Source organism: Cavia porcellus, unplaced genomic scaffold (genome assembly GCF_034190915.1).
Source record: "Cavia porcellus strain 051 isolate PalLab524CR breed Dunkin Hartley unplaced genomic scaffold, mCavPor4.1 scaffold_4, whole genome shotgun sequence".
Lineage (NCBI taxonomy): Eukaryota > Metazoa > Chordata > Mammalia > Rodentia > Caviidae > Cavia > Cavia porcellus.
The window spans coordinates 83415260-83432971 of NW_026947487.1; the positions used below are offsets into that span (position 1 = coordinate 83415260).

The 17712-nt window shown below is 37.4% G+C and overlaps 1 protein-coding gene across 1 annotated transcript in view; it reads right to left on the minus strand.

Moving 5' to 3' along the window:
• Amfr (autocrine motility factor receptor) overlaps positions 1-17712 on the minus strand; it is a 39052-nt gene that overhangs the window by 3832 nt on the left and 17508 nt on the right. The window contains exons 7-12 of the mRNA XM_003472091.4: positions 16866-16999; positions 15777-15887; positions 11074-11264; positions 8742-8845; positions 2049-2183; positions 650-733 (exon numbers count right to left, since the gene is read on the minus strand). Coding sequence (XP_003472139.1) covers positions 650-733; positions 2049-2183; positions 8742-8845; positions 11074-11264; positions 15777-15887; positions 16866-16999 — 759 coding nt within the window. The remainder of the gene's footprint in view (positions 1-649; positions 734-2048; positions 2184-8741; positions 8846-11073; positions 11265-15776; positions 15888-16865; positions 17000-17712) is intronic.

The following is a 17712-nucleotide window of genomic DNA, read 5'->3' on the forward strand; positions in this document are numbered from 1 at the left end:
GATGGTTTGCCTTTATTTTTGTTGTAAGAAAGGGTTTTTGAAAGTCTAGGAATTTCTTTCCTCCAGTAATGAGGAAGCAAATGGGAGTTTAGCAGAGGGACAGTAACTGGAGTCCCCAGAGTTTAGAGCAAAGAGGAGAAAAAAAGCTACTGCTTTTCCAAAATGAGCATCTGTTGTGCTTCTCAAGACAGCCACGCTCTCTCTTCACTCCACCCCCCAGCTCTTGTTTTTGCAAAATACATGAAAGTACATGGAAATCCTCAAACAATGCACGGGAATGCCTCAGTTCCCTAAGAAGTGTGCCCCGGTCCGTCCCCATACGGGTTCAGATGACCCAGTCCTCTCAAAGCCTCGAGTCTGACCTCTTTGCCCTGCCTTGTGCACCTAGTTAAGCTCAGGGGAGCAGGGCTGGCCCAGTGAGCACCAGGACAGCATCCAGGGAGTGGCTGCAGGGCTTGGGGTGAGGTGGGGGGTTGCAGGGGAAACAGACCAGACTAACGATACCACCTGATCTGTGACTTTTACTACTGAGGTGGATATAACCAAGTCTTCTTCTGTACTCTTGTCCAAGTCTCCCAAATGTCAGGACTAAGGAGACCACTGCCAGGGACCACACACATACCTTCTCTCTCCAGCGTGCTTATCTTACCTGAGCAGAGGCTTCTCCCTCTTCTTGGTCAGCGTTGGGCCTTTCAACAGGACTGTTCAGTGCTGGTCTAATGCTATCTGATCGCTGACAGAGAAACAGAAAACAGTCATTCAGATTAAAATAACACTAGGGCACAAAGGGAGCTATCATCCCTAACACAGCCTGCAACTTAACAAGGTCTACAGTACCAATAACTGCTATAAAGATTATGGATAAAACAAAGGATACTGAGGTAAAAGTTTGAGAGTCAGCAACTGGCTCCACACTTATTTTCATAATAGTAATTCCAGGGGAAAAAACTGACAACAGCAGACAACACCAACTAAACATTTGACCTTGTGCATGGTACCAAGAAAAACTCCAGTGGGATTGTCGCATTAAGCTTTTTTAACATCCTACTGTTATCCTCAATTTTGTTATTTTAAGGTCTGGATTAATGCTGCAAATAACCTGGGGCTCTACCTACAGCACCTCTGTGTCTTAGCACATCAGTGACCCCTGGTCAGTGTTTGTGTTTTACTTCCTGGGGACATTATCTGGGTGCACAAGATAACTGGCACCCACAGAGGCAGCCAAAACTCAGGCCCACCAGCTGATACCTACAGCACTACCTTTAACATCCAGCCCACCTGACTCTGAAAGCTATACCCTGCCTCTCTGCACAGTTTCAAGTTTCTTAATTTCATTAATACATTTCTGTACTTTTTTGTACTAAAATTGACTAACTTCTTTGGTAGGTTATTCCTTGGTTGCACATAAATGAACTGGTCCTGAAAGAAAGTCTGTGTTAATATTTCTTCCATCCCTCAAAAAAGTTATGTGGTAGGCAAAGAGGTCTGACCTCTTAGAAAGTTTATACCTCAGAGAGATGTGAACTACACCTATGGAATCCCATATCAGTGTTCAAGGCCAAATCAGAACAGATGACATTACCTCCTAGAGCAACAGGTTTAACAGCTATAGACCCAGTGTCACATTTACCCCTCCATATATCTTTATAAATAAAGTTTTACAGGACCACAGACTTGCTTGTTTATGTACACACTCTCCATGGCTCCTCTGGTTGCAACAAAGACTGGTCCACAAAGTTGAAAATACTTAGTACTTGTCATTTACAGAAAAAGCTTGTCAGTGCCTGTCACAGTGGTACCATAACCCCATAGACTGGCAAAGGCAGACTAGTTCAGGGTATTGTTCCCAAATTAAATACATAATCTACATCCTTGATTGATCTGTTCTCATTCACATTTTCAGATAAGTAAGAGAATTTTTGGAAACCCTTCATCAAATCATAAGAGATACTCAATTGTTAAGTAAAAAAAAAAAAAAAAGTTACTCTAGCAGATTAAATCTTTGGGAAGCTAGAACCTGTCTTTCATGCTTAAGGAGCCAGTTTTACCTGTGTAGGAAAAGGTACTTGAATGCGTCCTTCTAGGATGTTGTCTGTTGTGATTTCAACCGAGCGTGTGAGCTGGAGGTCCTGCAGCACGAGGTGGTATGGAACCTGGGGGAACATCTCTTGAATCTGATGAGCCTGAAGGAACACAGACAGAGCCCTCAGCAAGTTCACTCCCGACAGTCACACATGAGGCCACAGGGCACACAGGTCCTGGGCACAGAGTCTGATGCCACAGGAGGAGGCCACTTCTGTTCTGCAGATCCCCTTCATACTATAGTCCCTTTCACAGTTTTCCAGATGCCAAAGAGACAACTAGGGGTAGTATCAATTTCAAAATGAAGAGCAGACAGAAATCCAGATGGATCCCAAGGTTGGCTCAAGTGGAATGTTCTAGTTTTAAAAGTGTTCATTTTTTAAAATTTTTCTTAACTAAGTTTATTGGTACATTTTAGGTACATATAATGATCACATTCATTGTAGAGAATTTGTACATGTACATGATATAACTTGTTTCTTTTTCCCATTCCCCTACCCTGCCTTCAACTACTCTTTATCCTGTTTACAAAAGTTTGCTTTCACTTTTTCTTTTCTCAAATTTTTTCCCTTTTTCCCTTTCTCCTTCCCCTCTTTCTCCTGCTAGTCCCACTTTCCATTTGAACATTTTCTTCCTATTTCACAATACCTATGATACATTTTGGTCCTTATATACACTTTTGCTTTCTCACACCAAAATGATGCAGTATTTATATATGTGTGCATGATTTATTTCACTTAAGAACATGGTCTCAAAAAAAAAAAAAAAGGAACATGGTCTCACGGTGCATCCATTTACCTAGAAATGTCTTAAACTTATCTTTCTTTATGGCTGAGTACTATCCCATTATATAAAAAAAAATTTCTTTATCCATTCATCAGTTGATAGACAAACATCTGGGCTTTTTCCAAGCTTTAGCTGTTGTAAACTGTGCTGCTCTAAACATGGGTATGCATTTATCACTGTGATATGATGCTTTTAATTCTTTCAGGAAGATACCAAAAAGGGGAATTGCTGAGTCAAATGGAACCTCTCTAGTCCTCACTTTTTTAGGAATCTCCACACTGATTTCCACAGTAGTTTCAACAGTCTATACTCCCACTGACAGCAGAGAAGAGTTCCTTTTTCTCTACAGCACTGCTAGAATTTGTTACTGGTTGATTTCTTAAAAATAAAAAATTCCTTCTGGGGTGAGATGGAATCTCAACATTGTTTTAATCTGCATCTCCTGAATGACTGGTGATGCTGAACAATTTTTCCTATCATTTATTTGCTGCATTTATTTCTTCATCTGAGAAGCATCTGTTCATTTCAGATGCCCATTTTTGAGTTGGGTCTTTAAACTGGGGGAGTCTGGTTTTGTTTTGTTTTTGTTTTTTGAGTTCATTATATGGTCTAGACAGTAGTCTTTGTATTCTAGAAATAACTGGCAAAACCTTTTTCCCACCGCTTGGGCTGTCTCTTCACTCTGTTGATGGTTTCTCTTGGGAAAATGCTTTTCAATAAGATAAGATTCCAGGTGTTCATTCTTCGTGATAGTTTCCATGCAATCGGGGTTTTGTTCATAAAGTCTTTATCTACACCAATGTCTTCAAGAGTTCTACCTATTCTCTCTTCCAGCAAATTAATGTTTCCATTTTAATATTTAGATCTTTGCTCCATTTCAATGTTAACATGAAAGATGGGTCTAGTTTTAGGCTTCAGCATATGGAAAGCAAGTTTTTCCAACATCACTTATTAATGAGGCTATCTTTCTTCCAGTGATGGTGCTTGGCTGGATCAACACTCAAAAATCAATAGCATCCCTATACACTAACAACAAAACCACTGAAAGAAATAAGAGAAGCCACACCCTTTACAATAGCATCCAATAAAATGAAATACTTAGGAATTAATCTAACAAAAGAAGCAAAAGATCTATTCAGGGAAAAGTATAATACCCTGAAAAAAGAAATCAAAGAGGACATCAGAAAATGGAAAGATATCCCTTGTTCATGGAAAGGAAGAACAAACATTGTGAAAATGGCCATTCTTCCAAAATTGTTATACAGATTTAATGCAATTCCAATCAAAATGCCACTAACATACCTCACTGTTCTAGAGAAATCACTCCTAAAATTCATCTGGAATCAGAAGAGACCTAGAATAGCAAAGGCAATTCTAAGCAATAGAGGCAAGGCAGGAGTCATCACAATCCCTGACTTGAAGTTATACTACAAAGCTACTGTAATAAAATCAGTATGGTACTAGAATAAAAACAGACCTGAAGATCAATGGAATAGATTAGAAAATACAACTACAACTACAAACACACTCAGCCACCTTATCTTTGATAAAGGGGCCAAACACATCCACTGGAAGAAAGATAGCCTCTTCAACAAATGGTGCTCGAAAAATTGGGCTCTCCATATACCAAAAACTAAAACTAGATCCATGTTCATCACCATGCACTAAACTAAAGTCAAAATGGATCAAATACATACATTTATTTTTAAAATGCTTACATTAAAAAAAATAAAATGTTTACATTAAGGCCTTATTTATGGAAAAAATTCTAATAAAAGAAAAAGAAGAAAAAACTAATTGCTTTAGAGATACAATATTTTTAATATAAAATTTAAAAAATAAAAAAAATAAGAGACCCAATAAAGTCCACCATCAGGACATTACTTCCAGAGAAGCATACTATTATAAAAGGAGGGTTCAATATCAGGGCACTGAAAGAAAAGAGCAGGTAATATCTGTACAGAGTTTTAGTTACAGTCACTTGGGGCTGGGTTGGCAAGACAAGCAATGCCCAGAAGGTCCCAGGGCCTCTGCATCACTATGTTTGTATGTTATTTGTTTATATGAGTGAATCATTTTCACTGAGAAAGAGTCTATAAAAACTTCTATCATCAGATAAAATTCCTCTCTAGTCTGACTTCCTAGCTTCCTTCAGACTTCATTAGACCAAAGCATTTCTACCAGAAAATCAAGTAAAATATTAGATCTTAATAAAGCCATGTTTGGGCCAAGCAGTGAGGCACACCTATAAGCCCAGCTACCCAAGAGATTGAGGTCGAGTACTGCAAGCTCAAGGCCAGCTTGGGCAACTTGAGTAAGACCTTAAAAAGGGCAGGGGCAGAGGTCAGGGATGTAGCAGAGTGCTCGCCTACTATATGCAAAACCCTGGGTTCAAGCCCTAGCACCACAAAGTAAGAATTTTAAAAAGGAAAGAAAATAAAAAAGGAAAGGAGGAAAAGGGGAAGAGAAGAAAGAAAGAGAAAGGAAAAAGAAAAGAGAAGAACAAAGAAAAGAAGTATTTTAGAAGTCAGAGGGAAAACAATTTGCCAACCTATAGAGGAGCAAAGATAAGAACTGGATCAAACTTCTCAAAATCTACACAATCAAGATGAGAATGAAGTGTTTAAACTGTGAGAGACATATACCACTGACCTAGAATTCTACAAAATTATTCTTCAAAAGTGAAGAGAAGCCAGGCATGGTGGAGTACCTCTGTAAATCCAGCACTTGGGAGGTTGACGCAGGTGGATCACTGGAGGTTTGAGACCAGCCCAGACTACAAAGTGAGTTCAAGGCCAGTCTGACGTGTATTGTAAAACTCTGCCTCAAAAAACCCCCTCTCCCTACAAAAAAGTGAAGAGAAAACAGACTCTTGAACCAATTACAGAGGGTGGGGGGATGGCCAACAGACCTGTCTTGCCACAGATGTTGAAAGAAGTTCTTCAGAGACTAGAAGAAAATTGTTATGGGTCAGAAATTCAAATGTACATAAAAGAAAGAAGAGTATCAGAAAAAAATATGTAATACTAAAATACAGTCTTCTCTTTTTATTATTCTTCATTGGATAACAATTTGTCCAAAACAATTAATACAGACAATATATTCAATTATACATGCTTACATCTGACTATCCAAGCTCATGAACAGGTGAAATGAAAGACAGCAATGGGTGATACAAGAGAGGGAAACGAGTGACAAGGATTGTTTTCTTATGAGGTATGCACCTATCAAGTATATAACGTGTACAGTGTTGTTTGAAAACAAGACTTAACATTATCAACATATACTGCAAACTCTGGAACAACCACTTGAAAAAAGTAATGAAAAGTATAAGTGATACGCTAAGAAAGGAGGCAAAAAGAAACCCTAAAAAGATGTTCAATTGAAACTACAAAAGAAGGGCCAGAGATTTAGCTCAGTGGCACAATCACCTGCCTAGCAGGTGCTCAATTCCTAGTACAAAAAATAATAATAATAAAAATAAAACTACAAAAAAGAAAATGAGCAAAAGACAAAACTGGGAACAAAGAAAAAGGGAAATAAACAGAAAATAGTAACAAATATATCATTCATCACTTTGAACATCAATGGTCTTAAATGAATCAATTAAAGAGAAAGGCTAGCAATGTAGGTCAGTGGTAGATGTAGGTCATGGTCAACCCCATGCATGAGAACTTTGGGGTTAATCCCCAGTACTGAAGGAGAGAAAAAGATATTAGAAGCATTATGTTTACTAGAAACTCATTTTAATTATATAAAGACACAGATTAAAAGCAAGAAAAACATACCATGCTAAAGCTACTCAAAAGAAGGCAGGGCCAGATATAATAATTTCACTGAGCAGACTTTGATGAAAGTTTTTATCAGGGATTAAAAAAAGGGGGACATAATATCACCAGGAAGACATAATATCCTTAACATCTGTACACCTAACAACAGAGTATGGAATACTGTACATAAGACAAAAGTTCAAAGAACTGCAAGAGAAGAAATGGATGAATCCACCATGGAAGTTGGGAGATTATAATGCCTCTCTGTCAGAAATGGACATTTTCTGGTATTTTTATACAATGGAGTATTCCTCAGCTATAAAGAATGATCACATTGAGATATTTATCAATAAATGGACACAGTTTGAGACCATACTCATAAGCGAAATAAATCAAACTCACATGTATAAATACCAAATAGTTTCCTTAGTGTAAGAAATGATAAGAATACATAAAAGTATGTGGTAATCATGATTCCCCATTATATTGCTTTGAAGCCTCATAATGTTTTCATTCATTAGTTGGAATGGTTTTATTCTGGGTTGTTTGATTTTATTGTCTGTGATGGTATGAACAGCTATTTTGAAGAAAACAAGACATTATAATGGCTAGTGCTGATTTAATATCATCTTGTTTTGAAGTCCCACCAAGTTTTTATTCTTCTGTCTCCATCGGCTTTATCATGTTGTATCTTACTGGATTTTATTATAAGTGATAGTATAAACAAAATTTTTATGGACAAGGAGATAATATAGTAACCATTGTTCATTTTCTGTTAGTTGGTTCTGAATACCCTGTAATACTTTCATTCTCTTGAATGGTTTTACACTGTCTTGTCATGTTTGATACCATGGTATATGAAGGTATACTCAAATATTTCAAGGAAAGAAACACTATAGTAGCTACTGTTATGTCGGGTTGTCTTGTGGTAAAACACTATGTTGCTTAAATTGTTCTGTTCTGACCTGTGCTGTTATGTCCTCTCTTATCTTAATCTTTTTTTAAAATAAAAAAAATAAATGGACATTTTCAACAGGTAGAAAATCAGATAGGATAAAGTTGAACTCATTATCATCATCTATTAAATGAGTATATTGACAGATACTTCACCTAACAACAGCAGAATACACATTCTTTTCAAACTCATATGGAACATTCACCCAGAGAGACTAAAGATCCATACGATATCTGCTGTTAGACTACATGAAATTAAACTAGAAATCAGTAACAAAAAGAAAACACTCCAAAATACATGAAGGTTAAACAGTACATCCTAAATAACACAAAGATCAAAGAAGTCTCAAGATAAATTTTTAAAATATTTAAACTAAATGAAAAAGAAAACACAACTTACCAAAATTTGTAAAATGCAGAGAAAGCACACTTAGAGGAAAATTTACAGGACTGAAGCATATGTTAGAAAAGATCTAAAGATCAAAAATGACATGAGTGTATGAAAACACTACATTTAAATCCAATATTTTATAAAATTAATATTTACTAATAAAAAAACATGCTTTAAAATGCTTTTAAAATCTGGGTAAAAAAGATCTAAAATCAGTCATCTTAAGTTTCTGCCTTCAAAAAGTGGACTAAAAAAGCAAATTAGGGATGAGGGTATATATAGTTCAGCAGTACACCAAATGGTAGCATGATAATAAGATCTTGGGTTCAATCCTCAACACCAAAAAGGGGGGAAAATACAAATTAAATCCAAAGTAAAAGAAGAAATAGCAAAAGTCAATGAAACTGAAACAAAAAACAAATAGAAAAAAATCAACAAAATCAAAAGTTAGTCCTTTGAAAAGATCAATAAAATGGTGAGCCTCTAAACCAGTGACAGCGAACCTTTTAGCTTTCAATGACACCAAACAGCATGCTGCATCATACATGCCAAATGTTTACTACACTGCTCTAAGCCAAGCTAACTAGGAAAAAATAGCAAACTAGATTACTATTGCAAAGAGAAATGAAAAGGAAATAGTAAACAAAGTATCTTACAAGGCAGAGCCAGACTGCCACAGTCATACACTGTACACATGCTCTACAGTTTTTCTTGCCCTAATTACTAGTTCTCTTTTTGAAGTGGTTAGCAATCCTTACCATTGCGTTAAGCTGGGAGTTGCTTGCCTGCGTAATGCCAAGAATGTTGGTGGTGTGCATCACTTCAACTGAAAAACTTGGCAGCCAACTTGCAATCCGAGACCCTAAAACAAGACCAGTACAACTTTTAGAGCCCTAGTCATTCCCCATGTTGCTACCCTAGCTACCCATTCTAAAATAAAACCCAGTATTCACTGAAGTTTATTTTATAACTACGGTGTCAAATAGTTCGCCTGGATTAGTTCATTTAGTCCTCACTAGAACCCACATAGTACCACCCCAGATTCTTCTCATTTTATTCCTCTAAGCGACACAAGCCTCCTCACCTGCCCACTTGGCCTCTAGTCCCCAGGGCAGTAGAAGTTAGGTAACTCAGCCAAGATCACACAGTTTAATGATGATGGCCAGGATGTGAAGCTAAACAGTAGACCTTTCCTGATTGCCTGTGGCCCTTGACCCGTTCAACCTCCAATCCATTCTCCAGGTCTACTAGGCAAGGTTTCTTTGGCTCTACTGCTGCTATAACAAATGAGATCTTCTTTTTTCACATCGTATCTAACTACTATTCATTTGAAGACATCATTTTAACATTTATTTCCATGAAGTATTTTCTCCTGAACAATCTGATTTAAATATTTGATCCTTGCTTTGTGACTCAATGCTTTTCAAGAAGTTCCACAAAACAGGCCTGTGGATTAACAACACCATGATGGCTGTTATTTCTGTTATTTCTCTATGGAAAGAGGAGTCTGTGATACACCTACTGGTACTACAGCACCTCGGTATCAAGCTACACATTTAGGAATGCTATTTCTTCCTTCTTTTCCTTTTTTTTTTAATTTTTTTATTTTTTGGGTCTTTTTCCTTTTTATCGGTACCAGGGACCGAACCCACGACTACCTGCTTGCAACGCAGGCGCTTATGCCGCTGAGCTAAATCCCCAGCCCCTTCCTTTTTTTTTTTTGAGAGGTGTATTGTGTGAAATTAGCAGTGCTAAGCAACTGCCATATCACTAAGTTATACCCTCAATCAACCCTTTTTATTTTTGTTTTGCGACAGGATCTCATTAAATTGTCCAGTTTAGCACTGAACTTGTGGTCATTCTGCCTTAGCCTCCTAAGTACTTGGATGTGATATCAATCCTTTACAAAGAAATACTACAGGATGGAATATAAAATCAAATTAAACAGCCATTTCAAAGATTTTGCCAAATAAAATGTACTCATTAAAAATATGGATACTGTGAGGCTCAGTGGTACATTCAGGAGGCTAAGGCAGAAAGATAACTGAGTTCAAGAGCAGCCTGAGCTACACAGTAAGTTTAAGGCCAGCCTGGACCACACAGCAAGACTATCTAAAAACAAACAAACAAAATCCCAATAAATAGATAAAAATAAACAATAGATACTTATTTCATGTACTTACTTGAGTCAAATAAAGATGACTTTAACAATATTTTTAGTCATAACAATTCATTAAAAATGACACAGATAGCCAGGATCCATCTCCAAGATATACTATATTTCAAAAAAGGCCTATACCTAGTAGAGGCCTTAATTAACAGTACCAAATCAGCCCCTTGAAAGCTCTCCAGCACCCATGTCCAGACAATAGCCCTCAGCTACTCTTCTCAGGAACTTGATTTTTCTCCCCTGGGAACTTTTCTTTGAGGGAATTCACAACATGCCACCATTCTCACCATGCTCCGTTCTTGGAAACTCAAATCAGAGATCTGAATAGTTCCTTTCCTAGTATAACTCCAAGGATGTCTGTTTTACAGTAATAAAAATATGAACTCACAAAATGCAGTGGTATTGGAATTGATGGACAACAACAAAAGCTCAATGTATATAAATTAAAGAGAGATAACCTAAGGTACTCAAGGCCTTAAAATTTTAAGTGTTATTTCCATTATAAAATTTTCAACACTGCTGGGAGGCAGAATATTCATATTTTATGGACAAAATGACAAGGTTCAAGCTCTGATTTTGCTTCTTATATTTACCAGTACTCAACAATCCTTCATTACACACTTAAGTACTACACAAGCCCAATAAATTATTTGCAAACATTAATTATTAAACTAACTGTGCTCCTCCAAAGGCATGCTTGATTCAATTTTACTATCTCTACATCCCAACTCCTACTCTCCCAATAATGACAGAGAATCCAACAAAATACACAGATTAACCCCTCAATTCTATCTATCCATGCGTCCTGAACATTTGCCCTGAAACTGAAATATTAAACTGCTCTATACAAGGAAAATTATACAAACAGTATCCCCGTAGGGAAGAAAACCCACTAGATATAGAGGTTGAAACCAACTAACCATCAAAGTGGAAGAAGTGATTGTGTTGGTTTAAACGAGGTCTGCCTTCAGCAGCTGCTACAGGAACCAAGTTCTCATCCAAATTCTCTCCTTGATGGTCTTCCCTGGCACGATTATTATCAGCAATATTAAGAGACATTCTGCATGTTGGACAGGAGGTGTCTTGTTCTAGCCAGGAACGAAGACAGGAACTACAAGACATCCCAAGTAAGACATATGAACATCCTCAACTGTTCCTTAGCGTATGTTTAACAGTACACCAGAAGTACACAGAATGTATAACATGTGTTCCAATTTTACTTTCCATTTACAATTAGCAAGATTTAAATGTTGAGAAACATTTGTCTGTTGCTAGTGCATCCTGCTATGAATATGAATTCTTGGCCATGTATAGTCAGCTACCAAACTTCTAGTGACAACTCCCTTCGCTAAGACTTCACAGCATGGGTTACCATCTTCCGTTCTGAGACTATTTGACTATTTCAAAATCCATATGGCTGAATCATCAGATATCTTGGCCTTTTATATCCTGCAGTCATCTATTCCAGTGATCTTTCCTTCCACTCTACTTTAGCAATATGGTCATAACCTTGGCCTTGTCTTCAGAATTTTGACTTTGGAGATCTCACTCACTCACATGGCAAAGTTCCTCTCCTTCTGACTTGTTTCTCTGGGACCTAACCTGCTAAGACCACACATCCACTTTTTGCAAGCATGACAGCCCCTTGGTTCCTTATTTCCTTCCTCAGCCAGCTTATCTATAACTACTCCCTCATATTCACCACCTGTTCTTTCCCCACCTTCTCTTTGCATTGTGTTTTCCCAATAAAGCTGAAAGTTTCTTTTGCCATCTTTCAGGAGATAATGCCCTAATGCAGTAGAGGCTTCATAAATAATTGGGGTATTCATTAAAGGAAGGGTATCACAACATGAAGTAGAAAATTTGCAATCTGGCTTGAACTCAACCCTTGACTTGCAGTGTACCACTGGCAATCTTCAATCTCTCAGGACTAGTGCTCTCCAGTGAAAAGTGAGAAAGCTAGATGAAGTGATCTCTAAGATTTCCTTCCCATATTATGATAATTCAAGAGTTCAAAAAGGTACTGAATAAAAATGCTCTGAGGTTCTTTTTCTTAAAAATAATGTAAATATATGCATAAAGTTATAAAGGAGAACTTTATCAAAATGGGATGACCCTCTAAAAAAACTTTCTAAAAACTACAATAATCTTCCAATGAAAAAATATTTATCCTCTATATGACACTTCAGTGTAATTAACTATTCACTAGACTATGAGAGCTTGACAAACTCAATAGCAACAAATTACCTAGCCACTGTCTGCCGGAAACTAGCCATATGTCCTTATCACAAATTAAAATGCATTTGCCTTCCATTAGGCATGTCCAAACATCAGCCATGTCTATAAGCTATTTGCTCTCCTGTTTACATGTTATAATATTCAAAAATAAAGTTTTGTTATATATAATAGTATATATATATATATATATATATATATATATATATTATATTTTACATGCAGCCCAATACAACTCCTCTTCACTCAGTATAGCCCAGAGTCGGCCTGGTTCTATCCTGCTTCCACTTTATTACCACAGCTACAAAATGAAGCAAGCAGAAGATATCCTAACAATGATTTGCTCATTCTTCAAAAACTGAAAACATGTTTTAAAATTAAATCCTGTTAAACCACTGCTGGCTCAAAGAAGAAATAAAATCACTTAGAAAATACTCTGAAATTAATGAAAACAACAATATACAATATTCCAAAATTTCAGAGGTAAACAGAAAGCAATGCTGAGGCAAATTCATATTTTAAAAGGCTTAAAAAGACAGCCGGGGACACAGCTCAGCAGCACGTTGCCTGCTTGGCAAGCACAAAGTCCTGAGTTTGAGTCCTAGCACCAAAAAAAAAAAAAAAAGCCTTACAAAGAACGCAAGCTCTTAAATCAAAACCTAAGTTTATTCCTACAGATCAGAAAAAGAACAAAATATTCCAAAGCCAACAGAGACCTGGAATAGTCAAAGTGACAGAATGAAGACAAGAGCTTGTGAAAGAGCAGAGTGGGGTCTTACTCTCTAACAGGTTCATAATTTACCTTTAAGAACATGAGAAAGTGTTGGAATTGGATGGTGGTGAAAGTCCATACAACACTGGGAGTATACTTACTGCCACAGTGCTATATATACATTACCACAAAAAAGTACATTTAAAGTGATCACTGAAAAACAAGACAGTAATCATCACAAGATACCACTTTCACATCTATTAAGATGACTATAAAACAAGCACTGGCAAAAATGTGAAAAAAAAATTGGAACTCTCATACATTGCTAGCGAAAATAGAAAATGATGCAGCTGCTATCGAAAAGTTTGGCAGCTCCTCAGGAGGTTAAACATAGAATTACGATGTGATCTAGCACCCATTCCTAGGTATATCTTAAAAGAATTAAAAATAGTACACAGATGTCCACAGCAACATTATTTACAGAATGGTCAAAACGTAGGGAAAAACTCAATGTCCACCAATGGAAATTGTTTAACTGTTGTAAAATTATTTAAATTTAGCCATAAAAAAAGAATAAAGTATGGCTACATGCTTCACATGACCTCAAAATACCATACTAAGTAAAAGTAGTCAGAGCTAAAATGGTCCTATATTGTACAATTCCTATTATATGAAATACCCAGACTAGGCAAGTCCATAGAAAGGGCCAGAAAGCAGATTAGTGGTTGCCAGGTAATGGGGAGGGAAGAATGGGGAGTGATTGCTTGGTGAGTGCAGGGTGTTACTCTGGGTGATGAAAAATTCTGAAACCAAAGCAGTGCTAATTGCACAATATTGTGAATAAACTAAATGTCACTGGATTGTTCACTATATTAACTGTATGTTAATGAATTGTATTGGTATCCTATATTAATAAATTTTCCTTCAATCAAAAAATTAAACTTGGGCTGGGGATTTAGCTCAAGGGCATAAGCGCTTGCCTTGCAAGCAGGCAGTCATGAGTTCAATCCTGGGTACAGATAAAAAAGAAAAAGACCAAAAAAAAAAAAATACAAACAAAAAAATTAAACTCTAAAATTAATCTAATCTTATGCTTGAAAATATTTCTTCTGGGCTAAAATACACTCTTATTCTTCCCATTTAGTCCTCCAAGCTTCTTTGGACTGAACAGTTTCTGAGCAATGTGTGCAAAATCTCTGGTCTTCTTAACCTCAACATACAGCACTTCCATATGCTAATTGCACGTGCTGCAAAACTAAGAGGACCTTTGACACCTCTTTTATTCTTCACTGTCCCATAGTCATTCTAGCTCACATCCTTCCAGTCCTCAACCTGGGCACTTGTCTCCAAAGGCACTTCCTTCACAGCAGTTCAAGCTGCTCTCAATGTACCCCAGAACCACGATAGCAGTTCCTTCTAGTCCTCCCAACCTCTCCAAGCTTCAGATCTTATCCACTAGCCCCCACTAAAACCCCTCCAAAGGCTCCCCCTTCTGATGGTGCCCTGGGCCCCACCAGCTTCTTCTGGTTCAGCAAACACTCCTCCCTCTTCCTGGGCTCCAGGCACCAGCTTCTCTTCCTCTTCCTTCAACATATCCAGCTCCCCTCCCACTAGAGACGCTTCCCCTGTCTCTCATGCTCTCCCATCTGATCCCTCTTTCCCAGATCCTTATCCTCCAGTCACCTCCTCCAAGTTTGTGTCAGGTGCCTTTGTTATTAGCTCTCAAGAAGCATGCTCCTGGTTCTGTTACGCACGTGTGTCAATTTATACTTCATAAATGTGCCCAGTTAATTTCTTTGTCTCCTTTATTACATTGCAAGCTCCACAAATGCAGACTACATATGTTATTTGTTTCATCCCAAAGCCCAACACAGCACCCAATGCATAAAAAAGTTTGTCAATACATTTGTTGAGTGGGACATTCTAGCTCCAAATATTCTAGCTTCTAAATATTAAAAAATATAAAAATAATTTGGGAATATAAAATTAGGAAAAATGATCAAAAATGTGAAGATCAAAATTTTCTCAACACCTAATACAAAGGGTCAAAGGACACCTCAAGGTCCATCAATGTCAAAACATCCAACCCACGAACAGAATGATTTAGGCTAAACAGAGACCTGCTGTAATCTCTAAAAATAAGCAAGAGATTACTTCAATCTTACAGGTTTATAGAAGAGCCTATTTTGCAATCCTTCCTAATAGTCACAGTTTTGCACTCATTAGTGGTTCTGATCTGGTCCCTATCCCAGCCCACTTCTCTGGAATGTGTTTTCATGCTGCTCTCAGGCATGTGCCAAATGTAAAATTAGACTTTTTCTCTCCTCCGTTACATATTAAACTGTTTGAAAACAAAGATTCCTCCTAGAATCCTTCTTTTTAAGTCTTACAGGCATATTTATTATACCGCATAGCTTAAGTAGCAAAAAAAACTGAAGACAGCTACACATCCAGAAATTAAGATGGCCCGGGCATGAGTGAAAAGCAGGTCAGAGGACACAGGAGAGGCTGAATGATAGAGAAAGACAATCAAAGTTCCCTCACAACACGGGTATCAGCAACATGGCCAGTAATGTTCCCAGTCCTTGCTGAGATTAGCCTTGAACCAAGGTACAAAAACAACCACATCCCATGGACAAAACACTAGTCCCACGTGGCCCTTCACAAAGCTCCTACTTGTGGAAAAGATGTCCACAGGGCAGTTTCCTTGCAGCCTGCATGGAGTCCCAGCAGATTGCACAGTCATCATTATTGACAGCCAGCTCCTCTGGAGTTGCAACCGCAAACCTGTGAAAAAACAAAGCATGTCCAGGCCAAATCTCTGCCAATTTCACACACATGACATATATTACTTCATAGTCTTCATCTTTAGTCACTTTTATAGTGGCATAACTACAAAAGAATACTTATCATTAAAAAACATTTTGGTTTCTCATCAGAGACCTTCAAAGAATAAGTGAAAAACTTCACACAAAAATTAACTTTGGGGCCTGGGGATGTGGCTCAGTGATACAGTTCCTGCCCTGCATGCACAAGGTCCTGGGTTGGATTCCCAGAACCACAAACCAAAAAACAAAAAACCAACTTTGTGACAATAACAATTCCTGTTAAGCATGACTTCAAAAACTTTTCTGGGCAAAACAGAAGAATAAGGCTCCCAAAAAGCCAAACTGGAAACACAAAGAATACCCAGTAATCTCATAGCTGAGGCTCAGTTTAGCCTCCAATCAGCAAATGAGTGCTTTCTTCAATAAGTGTAAGTGCCTATGTTTAAATACACATGATGCAGTATAACTGAGACTTAAGTCACAAAATAAAGAGGGCAGAACGCTAGGGGAGCTTCCATTTAATCATGATGACAGTAAGATAATACAGACCTAGTATCTCTTGGAATCCTCCCAGTAGTTACAGGAAGAAGGTTCTGTCTTTTTCTGGCAGGGAGGGGGTTTAGCTATGTAGTTAAACTGGCCTGAATTCACTACATTGCCCAGGCTGGCCTCAAACTCATGGTGATCCTCCTACCTCAACTTCCAGATTTCAAGTATGCACCACCACATGTGGCCTATTTTAGAGATACGGTAGGGGGAGCACACGGACAGGCACTAAGTGGGATTCACACAGAGGCAGTCTGACTCTGAAGCCTGTACTCACCATCCTCCAGTTAACAGTTTATAAAAGCAAGTTCTGATACACAGTCTAGGATTTGTTTTTATTACAGTGTTAAAATGTGCAAACTTGGGTAATAATCAATTTGTGCTTACACACCTGGCTTCCATGTTCCCAACCACACGTAGGTAGTTCTTGTGCCGACGGATTCGACGCTGTACCTCGTGAAACAGGTAACGCAGCTGCATAAAAATGACCAGGCTAGCCATGGATAACCAGATGTTGCCAAATAACTTTGAGAGAAAAAGAATAAAATACATAGTAAAAATGAATGTGTGCTCACTAGTGAAGATGCATGGCACACTAGAAGCTCTTAAGGGTTGGTGAAGGTGAACTGGGACAACCTTTGAGAAAGAAAACCCATGTATTGATTTCGTTACCTTAAAAAACGCAATGTTCTTCAGCCTAGGTGTCCAACTGCCAGCAATCTTTCCTGAACGACTAATTGGAAATTTAAAAGCTTTGTGCAAAAAGACGTCTATCTAAAAAAAAAAAAGTCCATCTATGCAATTATAAAGGAGAAAATATGGAAAAGCAAAAACTGCCTGCAGAAAAAGTCAGATTGTAAATTTATATAATGTAATATTATATAGTGACAATATTTATTATAATACCCAATTATATATTAATATCTTTTATATATACTAGTTTTGAAACTACTTTGAAAATGATATTTGCTAGGTGAAAAAAGGAATGAAAATACCTTAAGGAAACTAATATATAATTTTTAAAAATAATGTAAAATTTTAAAATAGCGAACAACTAAATATAATCTAAATAGCCCACTGGGAGGTTTGGTTAAATTATGGTATATCTATATGATGAAGTTTTTATCAGGAAGGTATTAAAAATGCTTTACAAGACTTGTTGCTAGCATAAAAAAAAAACCACCTGTGATATAATAGTACAAAAAAAATTTACTCAATCACGGTGGTATACACCTATA